This window comes from Octopus bimaculoides, chromosome 15 (assembly GCF_046866305.1).
Source record: "Octopus bimaculoides isolate indiv1 chromosome 15, ASM4686630v1, whole genome shotgun sequence".
Lineage (NCBI taxonomy): Eukaryota > Metazoa > Mollusca > Cephalopoda > Octopoda > Octopodidae > Octopus > Octopus bimaculoides.
The window spans coordinates 15,052,849-15,065,348 of NC_142942.1; the positions used below are offsets into that span (position 1 = coordinate 15,052,849).

General features: G+C 39.2%; 1 protein-coding gene across 5 annotated transcripts in view; it reads right to left on the reverse strand.

Moving 5' to 3' along the window:
- The window catches only part of LOC106872901 (endophilin-A), a 190,397-nt gene that overhangs the window by 14,544 nt on the left and 163,353 nt on the right, over positions 1-12,500 (reverse strand). For all 5 annotated transcript variants that reach the window (XM_089363475.1, XM_089363476.1, XM_089363477.1 and 2 more), the window contains 4 exons: positions 4,218-4,318; positions 3,109-3,212; positions 2,035-2,210; positions 1-883 (listed from right to left, as the gene is read on the reverse strand). The exon at positions 1-883 is cut by the window's left edge and continues 14,544 nt beyond it. In XM_089363475.1, coding sequence (XP_089219601.1) covers positions 690-883; positions 2,035-2,210; positions 3,109-3,212; positions 4,218-4,318 — 575 coding nt within the window. In that variant the 3' untranslated portion in view covers positions 1-689. The remainder of the gene's footprint in view (positions 884-2,034; positions 2,211-3,108; positions 3,213-4,217; positions 4,319-12,500) is intronic.

Sequence of the window (12,500 nt, forward strand, 5' to 3'; positions counted from 1 at the left end):
TTTTTTCAATTTCATTTGACATCATCAAGAGTAACTAACAATAACAGTAGTAGTAGTAATAATAATAGTAATAGTTGTAATAATAGTAATAGTAGTAGAAATTACTAATGAGGGTAGTGATGGTGGTGGCGGTGGTGGTGGTGGTGGTGTTTGTAGTGGTGTTGGTGGAGATAGTGAAAGTTGTGGTAGTGGGAGTAGTGGTGGTGGTGGTGGTTGTTGCCGTCGTCGTGGGTGGATGGTGGCTTTGCGAAGGTGGCAGGAGCAAGGTCTGTTGACGAGAAGGAAAAACAGGAGGCAGGGGGGGTGCATGTGTATGTGCACGCATGCACCTATGTGTACGTGTGTGTGCACTCATGTGCGTGTGTGTGTGCATGGGCACGTATGTGCATGTGTGCATGTGGGCACATATGTCGTAGGCTGGAGGAATCTCTCACCAACAACACCACTACTACTTCTACTACTATTACTACTACCACAACCATCATAACCACTACCACCACTTCCCCAACCACCACCACCACCACCACCACCACCAGTACCGCTGCAACCGCCATCACTCACACTACCACCACCACCACAACCACCACCTTCATCTCTTCTCCCCTTCCTCTTCCTCCTCCTCCTCCTCCGTAAAATCCCCACCCCCTCCTGTTCTCCTTCGTCTCTCGCTCTGCCACTGCTGCTGCTGCTCAGTCGACATCGACGATGACCTCGACATAGTTTACTGGGAAGTACCCAGTCTGGCCTCGGATGCTACCCTCGAACCAGTTGTCGTCTACTTTCTGTATTAGGTCGATGATGTCCCCTTCGGAGAATCCCAGCTCTCCTTCGTTCTCTGGCTCAAAGTCGTACATGGCCTTGCAGCATGGCTTCGGCTTGTTCACTGGAAAACAAGACAGAGACAGAGTGTGAGGCAAGAGGTGGAATTGTGTGTGTGTGTGTGTGTGTGTGTGTGTGTGTGTGTGTGTGTGTGTGTGTGAGTGAGTGATGAATGTGAGTGTGATACAATAAGTGAGTGACGTAGTGATAGAGTGATGTTGTGAGTGTGAATGAATGAGTGTTTGAGTGATAAAATGAGTGAGTGAAGAGTGTGATTGATTGACAGATGAGTGATACAACGAGTGAGTGACAGAATGAGTGAGTGACTGATGTAGTGAGTGTGAGTGAGTGAAGAGTGTGATTGATTGACAGATGAGTGAGCGACAGAATGAGTGAGTGAGTGATGTAGCCAGTGTGAGTGATGGAGTGAAGAGTGTTGTAGATTGTTAGATGAGCGAGACAAGTGAGTGATACAATGCGTGAGCAACAGAATGAGTGAGGGAGTGATTAGTGAGTGTGAGTAAATGAGTGATGGAGAGAGTGAGTGAAGAGTGATTGATTGATAGATGAGTGAGCAATGTAGTGAGTGCGAGTGAATGAGTGTGTGAGTGATGGAGTGAGTGAGTGAAGAGTGATTGATTGATAGATGTGTGGGTATATACATACCCACACACGCATATACACATGTATTTTATTTTTCTTGCCCAATATTTTAAATCTGGGTTTGTCCACCATCAATGGGGGCGTCCAGATCTATCTCACTCTTACAGCCACCACTCTCACACCATCCCGCAAGGGTTTGGGCATCCTCCCTCCTCAAACCAACTCCCTCCAATTTCCTCCTCCACATTTTCTTTGGTCGACCTTGCTTTCACAGTTCATTCACTCTAAACTGAAGCATGTTCCTCACAGCCTGATCCACATCCCCCCTCAACACATGTCCATACCACCGCACTCCATTCGCTCTTGCCAGATGTTCCACCAATTCCTCCAACCCCAGCATCCCCATCATATATAATTACAACAGACACACACATACATGTACATACACGTACATATTCATATCTACAAGAATACATATACACAATTGTATACATGCACGTGTGTGTTATATATATATATGTATATCGTTCAGTGGATAAAATGTCAAGCTCACAATCATGAGGTAGTGAGTTCGATTCCTGGTCTGCACATACACATCCGGTTTGCACTTACCTGATTCGCCAAGAGAAGCTGTGCTAGGGAAGTTGTAACCACCACCCGAGCTGCTGGATGCAGCGTCTCCGAAACCGTCATCATCGTTGAACGGAGATGGGGAGGCACTCCGACGGAAGGAAGTTACACGTTTCACAACATGGTCAGATTTTGGACGACTCACAGCATCTTCCCTCCTGTAAAGAAATAATAATAATAATAATAATGGTTTCCAGTTTTTCCACAATGGCAGCAATTTTAGGGAAGGGGTAAGTTGATTACATTGACCCCAGTGTTCAACTGGTAATTATTTTATCGACCCCGAAAAGATGAAAAGTAAAGTCAACTTCAGTGGAATATATATATATATATATATATATATATATATATATATATATATATATATATATGTATGCGTGTGTATATATTTGTGTGTTTGTTTGTTCCCCCAGCATCGCTTGACAACCGATGCTGGTGTGTTTACGTCCCCGTAACTTAGTGGTTCGGCAAAAGAGGCCGATAGAATAAGTACTAGGCTTACAAAGAATAAGCTCTGGGGTCGATTTGTTCGACTAAAGGCAGTGCTCCAGCATGGCTGCAGTCAACTGACTGAAACAAATAAAACAATAAAGAATATATATATATATATAGGTAGGGGATCTCCGAAAGAAGTATCAGGGGAGCACCAAAAGGGGTCTCCAGGGAGTAGCATCCCTGCCTTCCTGAGCTAGTTTTCCACCACATCTCTTAAAATTAATGGTAGAGGCCTTGGTCTTGGGACCACTCATGTCTAGAAACTGAGGTTGGGGGTAAGCAAGGGCATGCTCCCTGTAGAAAATCCAGCTCCAAAAAAAGCCTCATGATAGCAAAGGAGAATGGGCACCAGGCAGCCCAAAGGTTGGGGGTGGGCTGCACCTGCCTACCTCGGTTGCTATAGCATTGAGGTAGATCCAGCCACCCCTGTTAACGGGGACAAAACCCGGATTTAAAACACTGGACGATGATGATGATATAAGTACAAACACACACACACACAGACATATACATGCATGCACAGACATGCCCATACGCACATACAACAACTGCGTTACTTACTTGTAGTCAAGTGTCTCACAAAGTCGCTCAAGAATTGAAGCAGACTGTTTATGGTAGTTTGTTATAGCCTCCACAAAAGCTTGCAACTGGGAGATTTGCTCCACCTGTAATAATAACAATTAGGAGAACAGTAGTAAAAGTAGTAGTGGTGGTGGTGGTGGTGGTTGTTTCAAATTTTGACTTAAGGACAGCAAGGAGTGGTTAAGTCAATTACAGCAACCTCAGTGTTCAACACATATTCATTTTTATCAACCCCAAGAGGATGGGAAACAAAGCTGATCTGGGATGAATTTGAACTCAGAACTTAAAGACGGACGAAATGCTGCTAAGCATTTTGCTCGGCATGCTAATGATTCTGCCACCTCACCATTTTAAATGATGATAATAATAATAATAATAATAATAATAATAATAATAATAATAAAATAACTATGACAATGATAATAAAAATAGAAGTAATAATAATAATGATAATAATAATAATAATAATCACTTCTACTAAAGGCACAAGGTCTGAAATTCTGGGGGAAGGGACTAATCGATTACATCGAACCCAGTGTTTCACTGGTACTTAATCTAAAGACCCCGAAAGGGTGAAAGGTGAAGTCGACCTCAGCGGGATTTGAACTCAGAATGCTAAGATGGACAAAATTCCACCAAGCATTTCAATCAGAATGCTAACAACTCTGCCAGCTCCTTGCCTTCATAATAATAATAATAATAATAATAATAATAATAATAATAATAATAATAATCCTTTCTACTATAGGCACGAGGCCTGAAATCTTGAGGAAGGGGGATAGTTGATTACATTAACCCCAGTGCGTAACTGGTACTTAATTTATTGACTCTGAATGGACAAAAGGCAAAGTCGACCATGGTGGAATTTGAACCAAGAACGTAGCGACAGGCAAAATGCTGTAAAGCATTTCATCCAATGTGCCAATGATTCCGCCAGCTCACCGCCTTGGTGATAATAATACTAATAATAATAATAAAAAATTTCTTACATTAGTAATAGGAAAGGAATTTTAACAAAGGTATTTATAGGATATTTACTGAAGGCAGTACGAACACACATGCAAAACACACACCACTGAAATACTTACATCATTATCAAGTAAATTAAACATAGCTGTCTCCGTGATAGCTTTTGTTTCTTCAAACTTTTCCTCGGCTGTTTTCAATTCATCATCAGCAATACCAGAGCCTGGAGAAGACAGCAAAAGAATTTAGTTTAGATACGGCATAAAATCACAGGTATTTTTTCTACACAAATACATCATTTCTCATACAGCAACTCATACAAAATTTTCAATAAACATTAACGAACCTACAAGGAGATACAACGGTTCATTGCAAAGTTTGAAGGAAAACCACCGCTGTCACCCTTGTCGCAAATAAACATATATATATGTATATATTCTCAAATGCAGGATAATGCTAATAATATAGCCTGAACAGGATAAGATACCCATATTTTGCAGAAAAAAGTGTAGGCGGCCAGCTCTACACTTTTTTCTGCAAAATAGGGGTAGCTTATCCTATTCAGGCTATATTATTAGCATTATCCTGCATTTGAGAATTTAAAATCATTTCTTTAACTTTCTAAGACATCTCAACGCTTCTAAAATAAGGCAAACTTTGTTTCTTTGTTTACGTTCATCGTAATTTAAATTTAATATATATATATATATATATATATATATATATATATATATATATATATATATATGGAAAAACGAGGTTTATTTCCGTGTAAGAAATAATGTGGGTGTGTTGGTTTGGGGATTTAAAAATGCACTTAGAGTCTTAAAGGAAATTGTAGTTTTCAATTTTTTTAGCAAATTTATTAAAATACCGTACTGGTTTCAGCAATTATTTTGTTTTCAAACATTAAAATTAAAAAAGTTTACAAGAAATTAAAGATACAAGAGAAAATTTAGTGAAACATGCTTACGAGAACCAAACATTCATACAGATTCAAATGTGCAATAAATTTCACATTAAGAGAAGATAATAAAAGTTCAAATGTTTAATGGATTTCATAATGATAATACGTGATGGAGAATTCAGTGGGTTTCAAAGGAATAAGTTATGTAAACGATTAGTTTTGAAAAGTTTCAGGACTCCTAACTGAAGAACATAAAACCCAATTGTCCTAGAACTGGAACTAAATCATTGTAATCGTGAGTGTAACGCACCATCCACCAAGCCCAGCACATTCACAAACACACCGGCACATAGGAGTGGCTGTGTAGTAAGTAGCTTGCTTACCAACCACATGGTTCCAGGTTCAGTCCCACTGCGTGGCACCTTGGGCAGGTGTCTTCTACTATATATATATGTATGTTTGTGTGTCTGTGTTTGTCCCCCCAAACATTGCTTGACAACCGATGCTGGTGTGTTTATGTCCCCGTAACTTGGGGTCTATTTGCTCGATTAAAGGCGGTGCTCTAGCATGGCCGCAGTCAAATGACTGTAACAAGTAAAAGAGTAAAGGGTATAGGATATTTGAATAGAAATATTCAGTACTTTCTCAACTGTATTCATGCCAAAAGAGATATGTGTGTGTGTGTGTGTGCGTGCGTGCGTGCGCAGAGACAGGTTGATGAGCCAATATTTTTTCACGCGGATGTTTTATAAATAGAATATATTTCAACTGTAAGGGCGATAACTCTCAGTGACTGTGAAATATCTAGGGGAGATAATTCACATAGAAAACTACCAGAATTTTTTTTATTCATAAATTTAAACTAAGAAAATTCCCGATAACGACAGCCTAGCGAACCCTAGTTTACATCTTTAGCCATGGGTATCGATATTATCGCGCCTTCGTTATGGATGCCTTTCATTTAATACGCCACTAACGTCGTGGTACAATAAGAAAGCTTTCAATTCCTCAAGGAAAATAATTTGTGATCTTGCCTGCATGAAATGTCGATCTCGGCAAGCGCAAATTCTAATCTTTTGTTGCAATCATTAGACTGCGGGCATGCTGGGGCACCGCCTTGGAGAAATTTTAGTCGAATGAATCGACCCAGTATTTAGTATTTGTTTTTCCAAAGCCTGGTACTATCGATCTCTTTTGCCGAACCTCTAAGTTACGGGGACGTAAACATACCAGCATCGGTTGTCGAACGATGGGGAACTAACACACAACGGGCTTCTTTCAGTTTCTGTCTACCAAATATACTCACAAGGCTTTGGTCGACCCGAGGCTGTAGTAGAAGACACTTGCCCAAGGTGCCACACAGTGGGACTGAACCCGGAACAATGTGGTTGAGAAGCAAGTTTCTTACTACACAGCCACGCCTGTCTTTCAGTTTTTTTTTTTTTTTTAATTTACTGAATAATACTATAGTTATCATATATACACTTAAACGTTACAGGTCAACACCAGTAGAATAGAATAGAATAGAATAAAATACAATAAAAGCGAGCAGAAGGGAGAGCCGCTAAGAATTCGTTCGACCAGCTAGAAATAACACCCACATTTTTTCTACTCATCAAAACGGTGGAAGACGTTGAGTAAAAAATATTCTTAAATAGGCAATGCTTGAAAGTCGTGGGTAGTAGTCACAGCTTAAAATACCTTTAATCATAGGTTTTCTGAATCAAAATCGACAGCAAGCTAGCTAAGCAACAACAGCCAAACAATATACGGCTTTTCTCCTCGGCAACGCAACGGATTTGAACACACAATCCAAAGTTATATAACTTGTACACACAACGTCACTATGTCCGCCTCTCAACACATACTAAAAGATTGCCATAAATCAAAAGAAATTTCCCTTCTTCTTAATGTGAGAAAAATAATTTAGAGAGAAAAAAGTACCAAAACAATGTTGAGCAGTTTACTCAGGGGCCTGAACTGCATAGAAAACTATCAGTTAATTTAGTGTTCCAGCCATCTATTTTTTCTGCCCACTATTCTTGGCAAGGTGATGGGTGTAGAGCCCTCTGGCACCCCACTCTCCACAGGGTCCTGTCTGAAATAACCATTATAGCACTTTTTGGCTGGATTACCAGCTTTGACCAACAGAGACTGTAGATATTACCCAACCGTTAAAAAATTACTATATTTTAATTCTCACAATGTGAGATATTCAGCAACAGTCCTTTGTAGTAAAGATTGCTTGCCGATGTAACATGGCAGTCCTGGTTTAGGACTAATGTTACTGTAATTTAGCCCCAGGAGACATCGTCTCCAGCTGGCTATTATTCTGTGCTGATGATGGAAAATAACTCAGAAATGGCGATGCACAGATATTGTTTTGAGCTGAGTTGGGGTGCTAAATTCCCTTGTTCGAAAATATAAGGACACAAATCGTGTCGTATAGCCAGCTGGAGACGATGTCTCCTATGGTTAAATTACAGTAACATTAGTCCTTAACCAGGACTGCCATGTTATGTTGGCAACCAATCTTTATCCAACCATTGCGTTCATCATCTACTCTTGGGTCTCCTGTCGGTTATCACGTCACGCGATCCTTTCTTGTGACATTCTAGTCCGTATAACTAGAGCCATAACTTCTCAATCTGGAGAAGTTGTGACTCGACCTGGAGAGACTCTCCGATCTCTCAGCTATGAATTCTGTCCAGTAACATTACTCAAGAGATTCCCCGGAGGACCCCCTCTTCGACCATTTGAATTCGAGAGCGTAATATAATAAACCGGATTTGTCTCCCATGCTTGCGAAGATTGGTTTCAAATTTCGGCACAAGGCCTGCGATTTCGGAGAGGGGACCATCGATTACATCGACCCTGTGCTCAACAGATACTTATTTTAACGAACCCAAAAGGACGACAGGCATAATCGACCTCGGTACAATTTGAACGCAGAACGTAAAGACAGACGAAATGCCGCTGAGCATTTTACCTCACCTCATAAGGATTCTAGCAGCTCGCAAGAATTATCAAAATAGAAGTCATCGAGCGAATGCTGTCATTTCATCACCGCACAATTTATTTCTAATTAGATTCTTGGGGACTCCTCGTTAAATTTAATTTGTAAACACTAACTTAACTATATTTCAAAAAGGGTGTAGATTTGGTAAACGGTAATACAGGAGTTTGACAAGTTCCAATGTAAGAAACTCTTGGCCTTCGAGTCACTTTGTATCTTATACCAATTTTACAAAATTTATTTCGAACGTGAGTATGCAGGGGAGATAATTCATCGGGGGAGACAACTCTTAATTTTATTCGACATTAAATTCGAAATAGCTTAGTGTAGATTTCGTTGCGCGTTTTTTATTTTTTCTAATTTAACACATATAACGGATTTCCTTGTTTTTGCAAGTTCGGAGAATAGAAGTGCGATAGAACTCACAAGAACAAAGAATCTAAATATAGGTCAGAAAAGAAGGATATTACCAACAGTTTTAAAGGCGCTGGGTAATCTATCAGATACCACAGCTTCACACAATAGACTGGTCTAACAGAGATGCGTTCATAGCTATATTATAAAAATGTAGTGGTATAGTACGAGTAAAGAGGTCGAATACTAGCTACAGAATTGTAGGGATAACTATAGAAGTGTGATGGAAACAGTAGAGGTATACCGTATTTTAACGTGCATAAAGAACCCTTTATGTCAAAAATTAGGTTTTAAAAATATGGGAGTTTTTTTATACATGGATAATATTATAATCCCTTACAAGACCTTTTTCTCCATATTTTAAGGCCAAAAATTAGGGGGTTTCTTACACACGTTAAAATATGGCAGTAAGAGTTATAAATACGAAATTTTAGGTTTGGTGGTCGTAGTAAAAGTTATACGTGTCTAGTAGTAGCTACCAATATAGTGGTACATACTGAAGTTCCATGATAGCTGTAGATATGTGTGTAGGTATATAAGTTTGGTGATAGTTGTAAATGGGTGAAGGCATGTGGTGTAGTGGTTAGGGTATTCGGCACACGATAATAGGGGTCATGAGTTCGATTCGTAGTGGTGCTCTGTATTTTTGAGCAAGACACTTTATTTCACGTTTTTCCAGTACACTCAGCTGGCAAATTCAAGTGGGCTGGCCTTGTCAAACTCCGTGTCATGCTGAATCTCCATGAGAACTATGTTAGGAGTATGCATGTCTGTGGAGTACTCAGCCACTTGCACATTAATTTCACAAGTAAACCTGTAGCCGTACCTGATGGAGTGCAATGTGAACTATGGATGTCAAATGGTTGGAAAATCTTTGCTCTTAAGTTTGCCAAAGTAATACTGACCAGGAGAAAAACAACAAAAACAAATGTATGTTTTCGGAACCAGAGTCTAGGTATTGGTTTCATCCGGTCTGGTTTGGTCTGGTCTACAGGTAAGGTTAAATGTTCCTTCAGATAATCACATAGCTATTCCAACCAAACAGCTGTATGATGTAATGTAGAATAAAGTACCTTGCTCTGTAACACAACGGATCACCAACAGTGAATCTGAAACTCACTAATCAAGGGCGAATAGTTAAATACTTTATCTATTTGAACAACTGATGATGATGATGAACCACTTACACTAAGATTTTTTAACTTAAAATGCAGAGGGATAGGTCTAGAATACCATGAGGCATTTAATCTAGTACAGTGCTCTACCATTTCTGTAAACTAGGCTCACCGATCAAACATCAGTCATGTGCAAAGTGCTAGAAATAGCAGCAAAATCTCAAATCTCTCATTAGGTCTATCTTGAGGCAAAGCAATAACCACTGTTTGAGATTTGAAGTATACGTGGCTGCATGGTAAGAAATTTGCTTCTGAACCACATAGTTCTAGGTTCAGTCCTACTGCAAAGCACCCTTGGGCATGTGTCTTCTACTATAGCTTCAAGTCTTCCAAAGTCTTGTGAGTGGATTTGGTCGATGGAAACTGAAAGAAGCCCATCATGTGTGTGTGTGTATGTGTGTGTGTCTTTACCACCATCCAGTGCTTGACAACCGATGTTGGTGTGTTTATGTCCCCATAACTTAGCAGTTCAGCAAAAGAGACCGATAGAATAAGTAGCAGGCTTGAAAACAAAATTAAGTACTGGCGTCAGTTTGTTCAACTAGAATTCTTCAGGGCAGTGCTCCAGTATGGCCACAGTCTGACAGAAACAAGTAAAAGATAGAAGACAAAAGAAAAAAAAAGCTAAGATATATATACTCTTTTACTTGGTTCAGTCATTTGACTGTGGCCATGCTGGAGCACCACCTTTAGTCGAGCAAATCGACCAACTCCAGGACTTATTCTTTGTAAGCCTAGTACTTATTCTATCGGTCTCTTTTTGCCATACCGCTAAGTTACGGGGACATAAACACACCAGCATTGGTTGTCAAGGGATGGTGGGGAGGGACAAACACAGACACACAAACACACATACATATATATATATATATATACATATATACGACGGGCTTCTTTCAGTTTCCATCTACCAAATCCACTAACAAGGCTTTGGTCGGCCTGAGGCTATAATAGAAGACACTTTCCCAAGGTGCCACGCAGTGGGACTGAACCTGGAACCATAATCTTGCAGAATTAAGAGCTAAATCTCTTGCAAACCGTATTCAATGACTTAAAAATAATGGAAAGTCATATCAGATACCATAGGTGAAGCCACACTAGAGTTGACGAAAAGATGTCGTTGATCAGAGATTTGCTGGATCAGAGCAGGTGTGTTATTAAACAAGAAATACTATTAATCATTATAACTTTAACTTAAATGGAAACCCAGATTCTGAATTAATTAAAGAACAAATTTATATATTAATTGTTTCAGTGGATATTGAACCACTTAACGAACACAAACAAAAATGAGAGATATTTCCAGATTATAATTAAACCAGAAAAAAATAATTACACAATGTGAACTAACGAGGGAACCATTAATTAATCAATCTACTTCTAAAAAATATATATCTGTTACAAACAGATGTGGTTGAATGGTTAAGAAGTTTGGTTTGCAATCATGAAACTCGGGGTTCAATCCCATAACAAGGCATTTTCAGCAAGTATTTTCGCCTTGAATTGATCCGAGTGACAGTGTGTAAAGGGAAACTGTGAGGAAGCTTCCTCCTCCTTATCATCATCATTTAATGTCTATTCTCCATGCTAGCATGGGTTGAATGGTATGACAAGATCTGGTCAGTTGAAGAGGGAGAAAGGAGTGCATCAGTACCAAACTGGACCTCATTATAGCTGACCAGGCTGAAGCAATGTGAAGTGAAATGTCTTGCCCAAGGATACAATGTGTTACCTGGCCCAGGAATTGGCCCCACACTTACGACCATCAGCCAAACTCCCTAATCACTAAGCCATACACCTTTAAACTGCCAGGTACGAGAACAAAAGAGACCTGACTGCTATTTCCAGCAAATGGAGTGACCACATATAAAGGCTCCATGTATGTGTGTGTGCGCGTGTGTGACAGGTTGGAATATCAAAAAAAAAAAAAAATACATTCCAAGTGAGAGACGCTAATTAAGAGCAAGCTCTGGGTGTAATAATAATTAGAAAAAGAAGGCAGCCATAACACAGAATAAATTCCATCCCAAAGTTTTGTCGTTAATTTTAGTTAAGTGTATATTCATAATTAACTTTAAAGACTTGTTAATTAGAAACTAATAGAAATATTTATTCTATAACAGTTAAGATATTTTTTTTCCTTCTGAATTTCAACCTATTTGATTAGTTTTACAGAGAAGAACTTCTATAGAAAGTTCCAGTTTTTCTAAACCAGGACTGGCCAACTCGAATTACACTGTGGGCCACTTTCATCACAGAAAGGTTTTTTGAGGGCCGCTTGTATACTTTATGCACTAATAGTCAAATAATCAAATTACAGAATCAAGAATTTTTCATACTTTTTGTTTGTTTAACCCTTTCATTAACAACCCGGCTGAAACCACTTCTGGCTGTGTAGTACAAATATCTTGTTTTCAAAAGTTTTGAATTAAAATCTTCCACCAAACTTTAGTCACAATTTATGTTCCTAACACTAGCTGAATGATAACTAAGTTATTTTACTAAATTCTTTGTTATATTTAAAATTAATTGAAAGAAACACAGAGCATCTCAACAGAAATATGGTAACAAAAGGGTTAGCGAATGATTAATTTAACCCTTTTGATACCAACCTGGCTGAAACTGCCTCTGGCTCTGAGTACAAACGTCTTGTTTTCAAAAGTTTTGAATTAAAATCTTCCACCAAACCTTAGTCACAATTTATGTTCCTAACACTAGCTGAATGATAACTAAGTTGTTTTACTAAATTCTTTGTTGTAATTAAAATGAATTGGAAGAAACACAGAGCATCTCAACAGAAATATGGTAACAAATAGACTTAGTGAGCGAAGGGGACATACTTGAACGACAGACCTCCCTAGAATGGAATACAGATACCTAGGGGAGGAGGAGG